General features: G+C 42.2%; 1 protein-coding gene across 2 annotated transcripts; it reads left to right on the top strand.

Moving 5' to 3' along the window:
- Positions 1–4,507: 4,507 nt before the first annotated feature.
- On the top strand, positions 4,508–13,464 carry PDCL3 (phosducin like 3). Of its 2 annotated transcripts, none has more exons than XM_058534460.1 (6): positions 4,508–4,592; positions 6,788–6,920; positions 9,359–9,449; positions 9,710–9,853; positions 10,632–10,840; positions 13,093–13,464. In XM_058534460.1, exons 1-6 carry the CDS (start codon positions 4,587–4,589, stop codon positions 13,233–13,235), a joined length of 726 nt encoding a protein of 241 aa, XP_058390443.1. In that variant the 5' UTR covers positions 4,508–4,586; the 3' UTR covers positions 13,236–13,464. The 2 variants fall into 2 exon arrangements, with proteins under 2 accessions (XP_058390443.1, XP_058390442.1); XM_058534459.1 differs by lacking the exon at positions 4,508–4,592 and adding an exon at positions 5,464–5,529.
- The last annotated feature ends 851 nt before the right edge of the window (positions 13,465–14,315 follow it).

The raw sequence follows: 14,315 nt of genomic DNA, 5'->3' as shown, positions 1-14,315 counted from the left end.
ATAATTGCAATAATTGGAGAGGAAAACAAGGGAATGATGAACACAACATGCAGGTTAGAGGTTCTTTCCAGATGGAAAGAAGAGAGGGGTATACACAGGGCTTCAGTGGTGTTGGGAATTGTTCTATTTCTCAAGCAAGGTAGTGATTGTCCGTGTGTTACTGTTTTTTTCTTTTTTGCATTTCAACATCTCTGAAATTAGGAATCTAATAATCTTATAATCTCTGTCAGCCAGGTGACAATTGTCATGTAATTGTCATTTCCTTAGATATGCCTTAACCAATTTATTTCCTTTTCATGTAGGCACAAAAGTAACACGGAACAAAAATCTGTCTAAGTCTGAACGACTTCATTGAAGAAGTGAAAAATAAAAATTCCAAGTGACAAAAAAATATCCCAAGCCCCTCATTTGTTCAGGCTTCTTCAAGGCACTGGAAGGGGCTCCAGCAATGTGTTCACATGGATTGTATGTCTTCTTGTGAATGTTTGTGAAAGTAGGCTATTTTAACCACAGTCAATTAAGATCACTGTTGCCTTCTACTCCAGCTTCCCCTCAGTCACACTGATCCTCCACTTCTCTTTGTCAGATGGTATTGGAGCAGTCATGCATATTTTGGGAACCTGGCTAAGGGAAAGCTGAATGGGGGTGTATTATATACGTTTATGTATCTGCAGTTATTTCCATGCACAGTATTGCTGGCCATCCAGGGCGGAAAGGACTTGCAGGAATACTGCCATCGGCCTCTCACCCAGTGATGTGACATGAAGTTGCAGGGCCAGAGAACACAATGTAATATGACTGTCATCTCTGGAGCTCTGGCCTTGGAATGAGGTTCTGGAAGAATAGGGGCTTGATGTACACAAGCCGGAAGTTAGTCTATGACAACATATAGACATGTCAGACAGTTAACACAAATATTATGTTATTTTTCTAGATTTTGTGATGTTTGTTGTATTTGTCAGCTTTTTGAACTTGGCAATTTGTAACTATTTCTTTTTCCATTCTAAATAAATGTTCATGTTCATGCCTACTTTTATATTCATAATTTTGTATTTTTTTTAACTTTCTATTTTTTATTTGGTCAAAATGTCATCATAATATTTATACAGGCCAATCTCTAGACAACACAGAAATTATACTTTAGTTCTCCCTTTTTTGTATGTTTACATTGTATCACTTAAATTATAAGGACAGGAAATGTAGAATAATAAAATTACTATTCTTGCCATATCACAGCCAATGTCATTTCAAAAAACATTTATTGAATGCCTATTCTGTGTAGGCATTATTCTAGGAGATAACATCTCATTTAATCCCTAGAATAACAGTTCTTAAAATCCATCAAATGGGGTCTCAGGACGCCTTTACACTCTTTTTTTTTTCTTTTTCCCGATAATCTTTTTTCTAGTTTTATTGAAAAATAATTGCCATACATCACTGTATAAATTTGTCATACAGCACAATGGTTTGATTTACATATATTGTGAAATGATTACCACAATAGGTTCATCTAACATCCATCTTCTCATGTAGATACAATAAAAAGAAGAGAAAGAAAAAAGGAAAATAAATTCTCTTTTTGATGAGAACTCTTAGGATTTACTCTCTTAACAACTTTCCTATATATGATACAGCCGGGTTAGCCATAGTCATCATGTACATTACAGCCCTAGTAGTTATTTATCTTATAACTGGAAGTTTGTAGCTTTTGACCATCTTCCTCCATTTTCCCCTCTCCCCATCCTCCTCCTCTGGTAACCACAAGTCTGATCTCTTATTTCTATCAGTTTGGGTTTTGTTTTTGTTTTTTTCCAGATTCCACATATAAGTGATGTAGTCTTAAAGAGGACCTCCAAGAGTGAATGTGTTTTGGGCCCCACAAAACTTATCTGCCCCTAAATAAAAGTTTATCAGAGGATTCTCACTCCCAATTTTGTGTCACTACCACTTCATCCCCACCCTCCTCTTCATCCCCACCCCACCACCATATTAGCTATTTCATTAATTTCTGATTTCTTCTTTCCGTGATTCTTTTTGCAAAATTAAGCAAATATGAATATAATTTTGTGTTCTTATTTAACCCTTTATTTTACACCAAAGGTGGCATGCTTATATTCATTATTCTTACGCAAAAAAATTTTTTTAGGTTGTCAAATCTATCATTTTTTTATTTGCTTTTCTGGATTTTAAGTAATAGTCATCAAAGTTTTTTTTTCCATTTTTAGGTTATAAAGAAATTATCCCACGCTTTCTTCTAGTACTTTTAGTTTTTAATTTTTAATCTGATATACACTAAGTATATATCCAATTTTATCTCTTTTCAAATGGCTGTCCAATTGTCCCAACACTATTTACAATAAAAAGCCCATCTCCTTCCCCCAGCACATTGAGATGCCATCTAGAGCATACACTAATGTTTGTGTGTCCTTGGCTATTTCCAGACTTGTTCTGAACTTGCTGCTCCATTGATCTATTTGTCTATTCATGCATCAATACCACATTGTTTTAATATCTGGTAGGCCTAGCTATCCCCTCAGTTTGCCATTCTTGTTGTTTATTTTATCGCAACTTTAGAATCAACTTCCCCAGCTTCAGAAAATAACTTCTTGAGTTTTTAAACGAAGATTATGTTAATTTTAACACATTAATTTCGAGAAAATTGACATCTCTGTGATGTTGAGTCATCCTATCCAAAAATGAGGGATTTCTTTCCATTCATTCAATGTGACTTTTGTATCTTCAGGAAGGTTGTGTAATTTCTCCCACGTAGGTTTTTGTGCATGTCTTGAATTTATTCCTGAGTGCTTTTTTCTTTTCTGTTATTACTGTAATTAGGGTTCATTATATCTTCTAATTTCTTATTGTAAATACAGACTAAGGCTACTTTTTGTATGTTAGTTTTATATCCTGCTCTGATACTGAATTCTCATATTGTTAATATGAATTTAAGACTTGATTCTCCCGAGGTTTTCCAAGTACGCTATCATATCAAATCATCCACAAATAGAAATAATTTTTTCCATTTCGTTTCTTTTCTAATTCTTATGGCTCTAATTTTTTCTCCTGAGCCCTAATTACTTTCTCTCTAGAGCCAAGAGTGATGGAATGATGGCCAGAGGTCTCTGGGGAGGTGGGAGGGACTGTGATCTGGAGCACAGGAGGAAAGAGCAAGTCTTTGACAAAAGTAGGAGAGGCACATTTCTTGCAGAGAGAAGGCCATACAGTTCGAGGCTTTGGCTTGTTAATCTCCCCTGGAGAGAGGGATCATGTAATGGAGGTGAGTCTTGGTCTCAGGAAATAGCTAAGGCTGGGAATAAGGAAACGGTATAACGGCACCTACACTACTGCTGTGGAGGACGCAAAGCTTAGCACAGGGCCAAATCCACCCGGAACTAGTCTGGGTCCTGATTTCGGTGGTGAGACCAGGAAAAACTCATTCAGTTCACTGCCAGATAAATGAATAAACAAATATTTTAAGAGGCCTATAATTCTATGGGCAGGGGTTAGGTAAATCTTAAGGAGCCTTATAAATTATTAAATGAAAGCTCCTTGCCCTCAAGGAATCATTTATGCATATTAGCAACATCAGAGGATCTTTAAGAAAATATCAGTTTCAGGCTCCATCTCCAGGCATTTAATTTGACCGGGGATGGAGCCCCGGGGTAGCTGCAGTTTTTGAAATCTCCCAGGTGGTTCTAATGCGTAGCCAAAGTTGGGAGTCCTAAGCTTACCCCACAGACGTCTGGCTCCCTATTATCTGTCTGCTTGGTTGCCAGAAGGCGCCAAGTTAGCCCAGGTGTCCAGGGAAGGATACTTCTTTCTTAACTCACATTCGGAGTGCTCCCCAGACAAAAGCCTGGAGCCCAGCACCTGCATTTTACACGTTCAGCCTCTGCTGATTTTCACTCAGCGCCTCCCTCCTGTGTGCCCCAGACAGCGCTAAGCACTTTTGCAAAAATGGATCGCCTCAGGCTCAACCAGGTGCAATGACTCTCACCTTTCTGGCGTTTTTTCTGTCGTGATCCCTGTTGTACACGCAGAGCCTAGAATAGTGCCTGGTACATAGTAGGCTCTCAATAAACATGTCTTCCTAATGAATTGCCTTATCGGATGCTGAAATGATAGTGAATTCGAGGTGGCCCTGCAACATTTTTCATTGTAACGTCGGATCACCGAAACTCTATTTCTGACTTCCGGGGCCGAGATCTCTTTTCCACGCCCGGCCTGCGGCTGGAGAAGGCGCATGGACACCGCAGACTCTCCCCCAGCCGGCCCCGCCGCTCCAACACCGAAAGCCTGCCCTAATAAGGCAGCGCCCGGGATTGGCTCCGGGTCACGTGAACGCCGAGGCTGGACACGGTGGGCGTGTCCTGCCTCGCTCATGCGCACATCTCCCGCTCCGGCTCCTGAGGAGCCGACGCCGACTCCGAGGCCTCGCTTCCTCCCTGGCCCCGCCCCGCTCACTCCTGGGGGGCGGGGCGAAGGCCGCGCCGGGAGAAGAGGCGGGGCGGCGGCTGCGCGCGTGCGCGGAAGAGAGCTGAGGGGCTGGGGTGCCGGCCGGCCTGGCTTGAGCGGTTTGAGACAAGATGCAGGTGAGCGAGCCGGGGGCGCGAGGTCTGGAGGCTGCAGCCATTCGTTTACCCCGTTGGGTCCGCGCCGGCGGCCGACTGTCTGGGCCGGGCTCGCGGGAAGCGCCGGGCGCCACAGGCGCTGGGGAGGCCACGCGGGTCGGAGTCGGCGCAGGCGCAGTGCGGGAGGGCGGGCGTGGTCTTGCCGGGACCTGCGGGCTGGGCGTCCCCACCCCTGTGTGTCCCACCCTCGAAATCTCAGTCCTTTGGGGCTACCTCTCCTTGAAATCAGATCCCGTGGGGCCTGTGAAGGACTCGCCGATCCCACCTGACAAAGTTACTTCCTACTAGTAACTCTTTTAGTGAGCACCTGAGCAGGTGTGTTAGGGACCCATTGTATAGATGTGGGAGCTGAGGCTTGGAGGAGTGAAGGGTCCCGCCTGGGGGTCCCAAAACGTGAAACAGTGGCGGAGCCCGTGTTCCTGACTCGTCTTAGAGCTGAGTGAGGGGTTAGTTACACCCTCTCCCCCCTAACGTTGGTGTTCAGGTGGAGGTGAGCTCCCTTTCGGGCTCCCTGGCTTCCGGAGCTCAGCCCGAGGCTCCCTCTGCTCCTTAGTTACTTTCTGTCATAAAAGGGATAAAACCAAATCCCCTTTTGTCCTTTTATTGTATCTGGAATTTGCTAATGGAGTTTGACTAAAACGCAAAGAAAAGTGAAAGAAAATAAATGAAGACACCACGGAAGTGGATGCTTTTATGAGCAAAAATCGGTGACAGCTGAATTTTGTCACTGTCCAAAGACCCTCCTCTAAAGGTCATTCTGCTGCCTCCCAGATCTGGCTGTGGTCAGGAATTCCGACAGTGACAGATGGCAACTGGAGTTAGTGTGGGTTTGTTGGGGCTGGAGAAGATGATCCTCTGCAAACGCAGTGTGTCGGCCTCAAGCCATACACTCTTAATGGTAAGAGGGAGCTAAGGGCTGCCCTGCCCTCCTTTGCATTCTCTATCCTTCAGGTCCCTGTTTAGAAATGTCACCTCTTCAGAGGACTTCCCTGACTATCCTGTTGAAAGGATTCTGATCATCTTTCTTTTGATATATCTCATCAAGACCGTGACACGGAGCTGGGGCTGGAGCTGTGTTATCCCAGCGCCCTTTGCAGATTGCTCTTTCATTTCATGTTCCAAACCAGGTCTATAGCGGTTCCTGCCAAGCCATGCAGACCAGTGTTCGGGCAGCTGGGTTCTGGAGCTGAGAGCCCACTGTGACATTTACCCTTCTGACATTTGGTCCTGGTAAATTTGACCTGTTCCAGCGTGGCGGTGTCTCTTAAATGCCATGTGTCTCTTACGCTGGTGAGGATTAACTGAGTAGATACAGGTAAAGGGCTGAGGAGAGTGCCCAGCACCTAGTACTCAGTGGGTGTTAGCTGTTGTGAGCTGTTCCCCAGGCTCCCAGCTCTTCCTCTCAGATTTGGCCATCAGAGAATTTCTCAGCCCCGCATCGGGCTCTCCTCCCTCTCTTATTCTATTGCAGCCACTCAGAGCTTGAAGATGCTCAGTATCCCTGCTCTTGGGTCCTGTACACATGCTGGTCCCTCTGCCTGGAAAATAACTTCCTAAATTCTCACTCCTCGTGTCTGATTCCTTCTCATCTTCCAGTGATGGTAAATTGTCACCTGTTCTGAGAGAACGTCCCTGCCCATCCTGTGGCATGCAGGCTGCCTGTGACTATCTAGGTCAGCAGCCTATTCCCACAATTCGTAATATATATCTGTTTGTATGTTTAATTGTTCATTGCCTATCTCTTCCTCTCGACTGTAAAAAGGTGACTCTGGTGTTCACCATGCTTCCCTACCGTATAGTACAATGATTTACATATAGTAGGTGCTTAATAAATATCTGTTGGATGAATCAGCCCGAGTCATTAATAAAAATATTGAATAGACACCAGGTCAGAGCCCTGGTATCAGCACTGATGCCAATCTGCACGTCATATCCTGATTTTTACCCTGAGCTAGCTCCTCGGTGGGGTGCGGAGTGGAGGACAGGAAGAATGGAGCAGGGGCCGTGGGTCTCTTGATACTTTCTCTGAAATAGGCCACAAAATAACTTGGTTTGAATTCCTCTTCCCACCGCCTTTCCCGTTTGACCCCTTGCCCACCGTGGGACCCTGCATAGTGGACTTGGCACTCATGGTATCCTTGGTCAACCTGCCCTAGGACCCCAACGCAGACACCGAGTGGAATGACATCTTACGAAAAAAGGGCATCTTGCCCTCAAAGGAAAGTTTGAAAGAATTGGAAAAGAAGGCTGAGGAGGAGGAGGAGCAGCGAGCCCTGCAGCGGTCAGTCGGTGAGCTTGCTTTTATTCTTTCTTTCTTCTGTGGCTGTCTGGGTCAGGAAGCAGCTTTCTCAGCTGCTAACTGGTTTGATAGGAAGGATCCTCTGAGCAGGAGTCGGGAGCCGGGGATTGGAGTGCTGGAACGGGTCCTCTGTGGGAACTCAGGCGAGTCCCAGGATGTCTCTCTGGCCTTCGACTTCCTGGGCCACAGAATTAGGGGGACTTGCGAGGCTCCCTTCATTTCCACAGTTCCTTGTCTATGTCAGATGAGCACATGATAATCCTGAAGAAAGTATTTCTGAGTCTTGACTTTCTGGTCTGCGATTCACTTTGGGTAATGTCATGGAAATTTGCTCAAAGTTTTTAGTGTTTGTATTGTCCTGAGTGTATACTTGATTGTCTTTGTGGTATGAGAATATTACAATAGCTTAATTTGGGGAAGCATAAGATGTTTGCAGTGTGTAGGGTCTGGGAGAGGGGTTTTCTCAAAGGTAGCTATACTCTCTGAATCGGAATCCTTTGGGGTGCTTGTGAAAAACCCAGCACCTACTGAATCCGAATCTCTGGGGGGCGGGGCCCAGGAATCTGCGTCCTAAACACGTGCCTCAAAGGATTTCTGATTCACCCCAAAGTTTGAGAACCATTGATCATAGAGGCTAGTACTTTTGTCCCCTGTGTACATGTTAGAGCTAAGTTAGGGAAGGATTTATTACAAAGATTTATCCAGCAAATGTTGAAAGATTACTGTGTGCCAGGTGCCATTCTAGACAGTGGGGCTTTAGCTGCCTACAGGCCAGACAAAAGTCCCTGTCTTCGTGGACCTTACATTCTAGTGGGAGAGACAGACGGTAAACAACACATAAGTGAAATGTAGGAACATAAGGCAGGGAAAGGGCCTAGAAAGGGCTGGGGTGGTGAGTGTAATTCTAAATGGGATCAGAGAGGGCCTCACTGGGGATGACATTTGAGTAGACCTGAGGGAGGTGAACTGAGCTACGTTAGCAAGTGAAAAGCATGTTGGAGAATCCTTGAGGAAGTCAGTATGAATGGGAGAGAGCAGTAGTAACTTCAGAGAGGCAATTAGGGGTCAAACCATGTAGGACCTTGTAGCTTCTAGGAAGGACTTTGGCTTTTACACCTAATAAAGTGGAAGTTGTTGGAGGTTTGATCAGAGGAGTGACGTGTCCTCCACGTTGACAGCACCATCCCGTTGCTGCCTTAGTGAGCATGGACTGAGGGGGGCAAGGCAGGAAGTAGGGAGACTAGTCTGGAAACTACTGCAGTCATTCAGGCAAGAGATGCCGTTGTCGTGGACCAGTGTGGTGGCCGTGAAAGTGGTGAGAAGTGGTCAGATCTGGATCAATTTTGAAGGTAGGGCCGGCAGGATTTGCTGACGGATCCTGTGAGGGGTGTGAGAGCGAGTCAGTCAGGGTGACTGTAAGGCTTTGGGCTTGAGCAGCCTGAAGGATGGAGTCACCACCAACTGAGATGAGGAAGGCTCATCTCCTTTGAGATTTTTATTAGACAAATAGAGATGGTCAGTGGGCGGTTGGGTATGTTTTTCTCTAAATCAGAGAAATGTGGGCTGGAGGCATAGACTTGGGAGTTGTCAGCACATTGGTCGTATTTAAAGCCATGAGATGCAATCACCAAGGGAGTGGGTATAGATAAAGAAGAAAAGGAGTCAAATCAGCAAAGAGTCTAAAGGAGGGGCGGCATAGAGGAAGGAGGAGAGGAGGCGTCCTGGAAGCCAGAGGAGGACGGTCTTTCAAAGAGGAGGCAGTGATGGATTGGGTCAAATGCTGCTCATCAGTTAAGAAGTGAAGGTCATTGTTGACCTTGATAAGAGCAGTTTTGTGTAGTGATGGGGTGGGGGTCGGGGGACAAAAGCCTGATTTGATGTCAGGAAGCAAGTGTGTTTATGGCAATAAAAACAAAATACAGATTTTATAGCAGTTGGGTAAAAGCAAAGATAGAGCTGCCTACCACTCTCAAGACAAGACCAAGAAGTTTGCGTGCTAATCCCTTTAACTGTAGAAGGGGTGTGCTGAGAGGACACCCATGGTATCCTCTCGTCTCCTCGGAGAGGTGAGAACTGGTGATACACCAGTCCATGCCTGTGTGTGCTTGAAGAGCCGACCAGGGGAGTTCAGGCAAACACAGTTCTCTTGTTTTATAAACTTGGGAAACCTCTCATTCATATCCTCATTATTGTGTGGAGGTAAGAGAGTCAAGCCTGCAGGTATCCACATAGTTCTGTCTTTTTAAAACACCCTCAACTTCTTATCTACTAGTGTAATACCTTAAGTACTTTTTATTTTGGTTTTGGTGGGCTGGGGGTCTTTTGGTGTTACATGTGCATCTTGAGGAGAAAAGTGAAGGAAAAAACCAAAATGTGTGTTTGTTCATCTTTTAAATTTTTTGGTTTTTGCTAACATAACTACATTCAGTGAAAACATATGAAGATATGACTTTGGAAGAACTGGAGGATCATGAAGACGAATTTAATGAGGAGGATGAACGTGCTATTGAAATGTACAGGTTAGTGCCGCCCAGGGGGGCTGTTTGGTTTTTTCGTGTGGCATAAAAATGTATGTCCTTTGAAAAAGTAATTTTCTGACTGAGATAACGTTTGGAAAGAACTATAATTAAATAATAATATTATTGATTTCTGGTCTTAGACTTTTGCCATGGGGCAAATAGATAAACCTGGACCTTGATAAAAGTTGCTGTCTGAAAGGTGTGTGTGCACATGCGTGTGTGTGTGTGTAAAATGTCTCTCTCCTCCTTCTGTTGTGCAGGCAGCAAAGACTGGCTGAGTGGAAAGCAACTAAATTAAAGAATAAATTTGGAGAAGTTTTGGAGATCTCAGGAAAGGATTATGTTCAAGAAGTTACCAAAGCCAGCGAGGGCTTGTGGGTGATCTTGCACCTCTACAAACAGGGGTGAGCTGATCTTATCACTGTCTTTCAATGTTAATTCAAATTTGTGTCTTGAACATCTCGGGCTTAATCCACATTGGAGGGGTTTTTTACTAGTGTTTTATGTGTTTTTGTTGCTGATTTGTCCAAACCTTAATGCCTAATTTTTGCCTTGAGACTTTCAGATTAGTATTTGTGACTAATAGGAATGCCTTTGTTACAGTGTAGCAGTGAAGACTTTGCTTTTATTGAAAAAGAATTGCTAAGTTACTTACCCCTCTAGAGAACTCTGGCATTTCAGAATTCCATGTGATAAATCACTCTCGTAGATGATGGGGGAGACCTTTATAATAGTTGTGGTGAGTGAGGCAGTGGTCCTCCAGTGTTCTCACCTCCTGTCTGTGCTCGTCCTGTAGAGTCGCGTGCTGTGTGCTAGTTTCTTTAAAGCAGGAAATGCTGTCTGACCTGTTTCACACATTCTAAATCTTGAATGTTCTCTCATATAGAAGGGTAGAACAATTTTCTTTTACATTGAAGCTGTTTTCCTGACTTATTGTTGGATCAAATTAAATTAGACTTTGGATATTGAGTTCTTCACTTTCCTTGAACATATTAGAAAGTTTTTTAAAAATGTTAGTCCCTCTTGGCTAGAGTAGCAGAATCATTTGTGAAGCTATTGTGAGGTTTTACATAGGGTAGAGGGTAGTTGAGCTTTGTTCTGTATAAATGCAGAATCACAGTTGCTTCTATTTCTGCTGATAGGATTCCCCTCTCACCATTGCTTCCTATTTCTGTTTTATAGGATTCCCCTCTGTGCCCTGATAAATCAGCACTTCAGTGGACTTGCTAGGAAGTTTCCTGATGTCAAGTTTATCAAAGCCATTTCAACAACCTGCATACCCAACTATCCTGATAAGAATCTGCCCACGATATTTGTTTACCTTGAAGGTGACATCAAGGCTCAGTTTATTGGACCTCTGGTGTTTGGTGGCATGAACCTGACAGTAGATGGTAAGGGGCCTCTTTGACATGGTCCAGGGCACGTGAGTGATGCCGGTGCACGTCAGAGATGGCGAGGGGATATTTCTCTTATAGAGGGTGACTGTTTCCTAGACATGTGTTACGATGATTTGTCATATTCGCCTTTGTTCCTGTATGAGTGATTGTTAAAAGGGAAGAAGCACATTTAATCTCTCGTCTTAGACGAATCATTGTGGCAGTTACAACTGGACTCTCATAATTCTCAGTTGAAAGAGGGCACAATGGACTTTAAAACATGTATTTAGTGTCGACGTCTAATATGTTTTATTTGTCCCGACAGTTCAGTGTTTTAAGTTGTAGCTCAAGATCACATCATTCATGTTTTGTTTAATTCACATGAACATATTATTGACAGAAGCTTATATGTATATATGTGTATGTATATATAAATCTTCTCCATAGAAATATTTTCTCAGTTGAGTATCTTAGTAGCTTTTAAATTAAATTAAAATTTTATTTAATTCTGCCCCTTAACTCCTGAAGGGTGTGTCTTTTTATTCCTTGCCACCACCTGTCACACATGGAGGTGTCAAATGACGTATACACACATAATGTGAAAGAGAACCTGAGGCCTGAGGGCTTCCTGCTAAGTCAAATTCTTTATCTCTTGATTGAAATAATATGTCCAGCTGTGCTTTAGTAGTCTTTACTACTTAATATAACTGTTTATATAAGGTATTCAGCTGGGAAAAGTGTAAACATACACACATCCGTACATACACACGCAAATGTTACATCAGTTATGCACTATCCCGGTGTTCAAAGGCATACAGCATTTCAAACTAAAGACGCATTTACATCTTAATTTGGTCCTTTGGAACGTACCATGAGGGGAGAAAGATAGGTATACAATAGTAGTTACAGTCTTTATTTCTAGAAAAAGTCTTATTTTTAGGATTAGTGAACTTATAAAACAATGATTACTGCATATAAGTGAACAATAACATTAAATGCATACATGTGTATGTGTATGTATATGTGGATCTAAACATATTCTTGAGTCAAGAATCAGAAATCGTAAGATTTTTTTTTTAAGAAATTTCTTGAATTATAACATTCAGCTGAGGTACCTAGAGCTGAAACTACTGGTGGTATTCATGTCCATGGAGCACTTCAAATTAATGTGACTTCAGTAAAATTAGTTGTCAGATTTGTGCAGAAGTACCTAATTAGCAGAGCATCACTTTTAAACCAGGCTCCTTGTTGTAGAGTCTCTCGTAGTCCCTTAGTTCTGCCTAGGGTCTTCTCTGCAGTGGAAAAATACATTAATTGATTTTGCTTCACAAGGTCTCACATCCGTGTGGAGTTTCACTGATTATAAGAGAGTGAAATATAGGAAATACAGTCACTCATTCTTTATTTTCTGGTCCTTTTTTTTTCTTTTTACTTGGAACAAATGGATCAGTTCTACAATATCATCATACATTTATCCTTTGACTCTAATAGATTGAGATATTGGACATGAGGCTTAAGAATTTCCTTTTGTTAATTAAAATTAGATTTAATGATTAGATTGCCAGCAGGACTGTGAAAAGTATTTCTTTTAAATGTTCCATGCTGATTTCTTTCCTGGGAAATTGTGCAAGCTGGAAAACTGTAGTTGTTAGAAGACAAGTTTAGGCTTTGTTTTTTATTTTAATTACTATATGGTTTCAAATGTATGTAATATCTCATTTGATTTCATCTTGTGAAAAAGTATTAGAAAGTTTTTTTTTTCTTTTTTCTTTTTGTGAGGAAGATCAGCCCTGAGCTAACATCCGTGCTAATCCTCCTCTTTTTGCTGAGGAAGACTGGCTCTGAGCTAACATCTATTGCCAATCCTCCTCCTTTTTTTTCCCCAAAGCTCCAGCAGATAGTTGTATGTCATAGTTGCACATCCTTCTAGTTGCTGTATGCGGGACGCGGCCTCAGCATGGCCGGAGAAGCGGTGCGTCGGGGTGCGCCCGGGATCCGAACCCGGGCTGCCAATAGCAGAGCGCGTGCACTTAACCGCTAAGCCACGGGGCCGGCCCTGAAAGTATTTTTGTTTTCCTTCCTAAAAGTCTGATTGTTTTCCTTCTAGGTACCTACCTTATAATTATGGCACTAAAATTAAATTGTCATCAAATGCTGATAATTGTAGTTTCTGCTTAGAAAAGGAACTGTGGCTGTGGCTTGATGGACGTGAGGGTGAGGGCCCGTGCAGACTGTCTCAGGCGATTTGCTTTTTCTGTGTCATGTAGAGTTGGAGTGGAAATTGTCTGAGTCTGGAGCCATCAAGACAGACCTGGAGGAAAACCCTAAGAAACCTATTGAAGACGCGTTGCTATCTTCGGTGCGGTGCTCTGTCCCTGCGCGGAGGGACAGCGATTCCGAGGAGGACTGAGGCTGCAGTGACACGCCAAACTTTCTTGATGTGACACATCATCTGGATTTTTTAAAAAGGAAAAAGCAGAAATGTATCCTTTGGTTTTTAGCCTTTTATAACTATGTTTCAAATCTCATAGATCTCAGAAATAATCATTGCTAGGAATCCTGTTAAATTTCCTGGAACTCTCTTTTTAAATTAATAATGTTTCCTTAAAAAAATAAAAACCAGCTGTTAGTATGGCAAATGTCTATGTTTTCCTCACTTCTATTTTAACTAAGCTGTAAAACTATTCACTATTTGTTCACAAATAACTATATAAAAAGGAATATGAAGTTTTTTTTCATAATATGAGTAAATTATATAGCGGAAAAATTGCAAACTAAGCTTTGCAGTTACATTATTGTTTATTTTTATTCTTTTATAAAGGTAGCAGCAGGGTTATTAATTCAAAATAAAGGAATGATTGATAAGAAAAAATCTTATTATTTATCCTATTTAGAAGAAATAGGCAATAATTTTTATGAAAGAAACATTGTCTTATCAAAGCAATAACTGAAAGATTTCAATTTACTGCCATTTTGAGCAAAATGTTTTTTTCTAGTTATAATTTTTTGTCTCAGACTGTTGAGATGTTGCTTAACTTAAATTACTATAAAAGTCCACTTAAATTCTTTTTTTGGAAATAACTAGATACAGGCACACACATAAATAGATAAACCATCTCTCAGTCAATCAATAAAAAGCATATCAAGATGTTTTCTGAACCAGAGTCCTCTTAGCATTTATCACTTCTTGTCAAATTGACATTAACAGAAAAATTAGGGGAAATGTTCCCTAATATTGGTGTTGAGTGAGGTAGTACTAAATGCTGGTTTGAATCTTAAAAATATGAATCAGAGAGGGTACAGAGTTCCTTCAGATTATTGTCAAATTTATTTTTGCTCTAATTCAAAGAAGGACAGGCAGCTGTGACCCATTTTATCCATCAGAAGTGTCTGTTGGTGAATATTTGTTTTCCTACACACATGAGAGCCACCACTGTTAATGAAAACACACTCGGTATAACAGTTCACCTCGAAGGGTTTTGCATGAAAC

The sequence above is a fragment of the Diceros bicornis genome, chromosome 40 (genome assembly GCF_020826845.1).
Source record: "Diceros bicornis minor isolate mBicDic1 chromosome 40, mDicBic1.mat.cur, whole genome shotgun sequence".
NCBI classification, from domain to species: domain Eukaryota; kingdom Metazoa; phylum Chordata; class Mammalia; order Perissodactyla; family Rhinocerotidae; genus Diceros; species Diceros bicornis.
The sequence above is the reverse complement of the archived record's forward strand: the minus strand, read 5'-3'. Positions and strand labels throughout refer to the sequence as shown.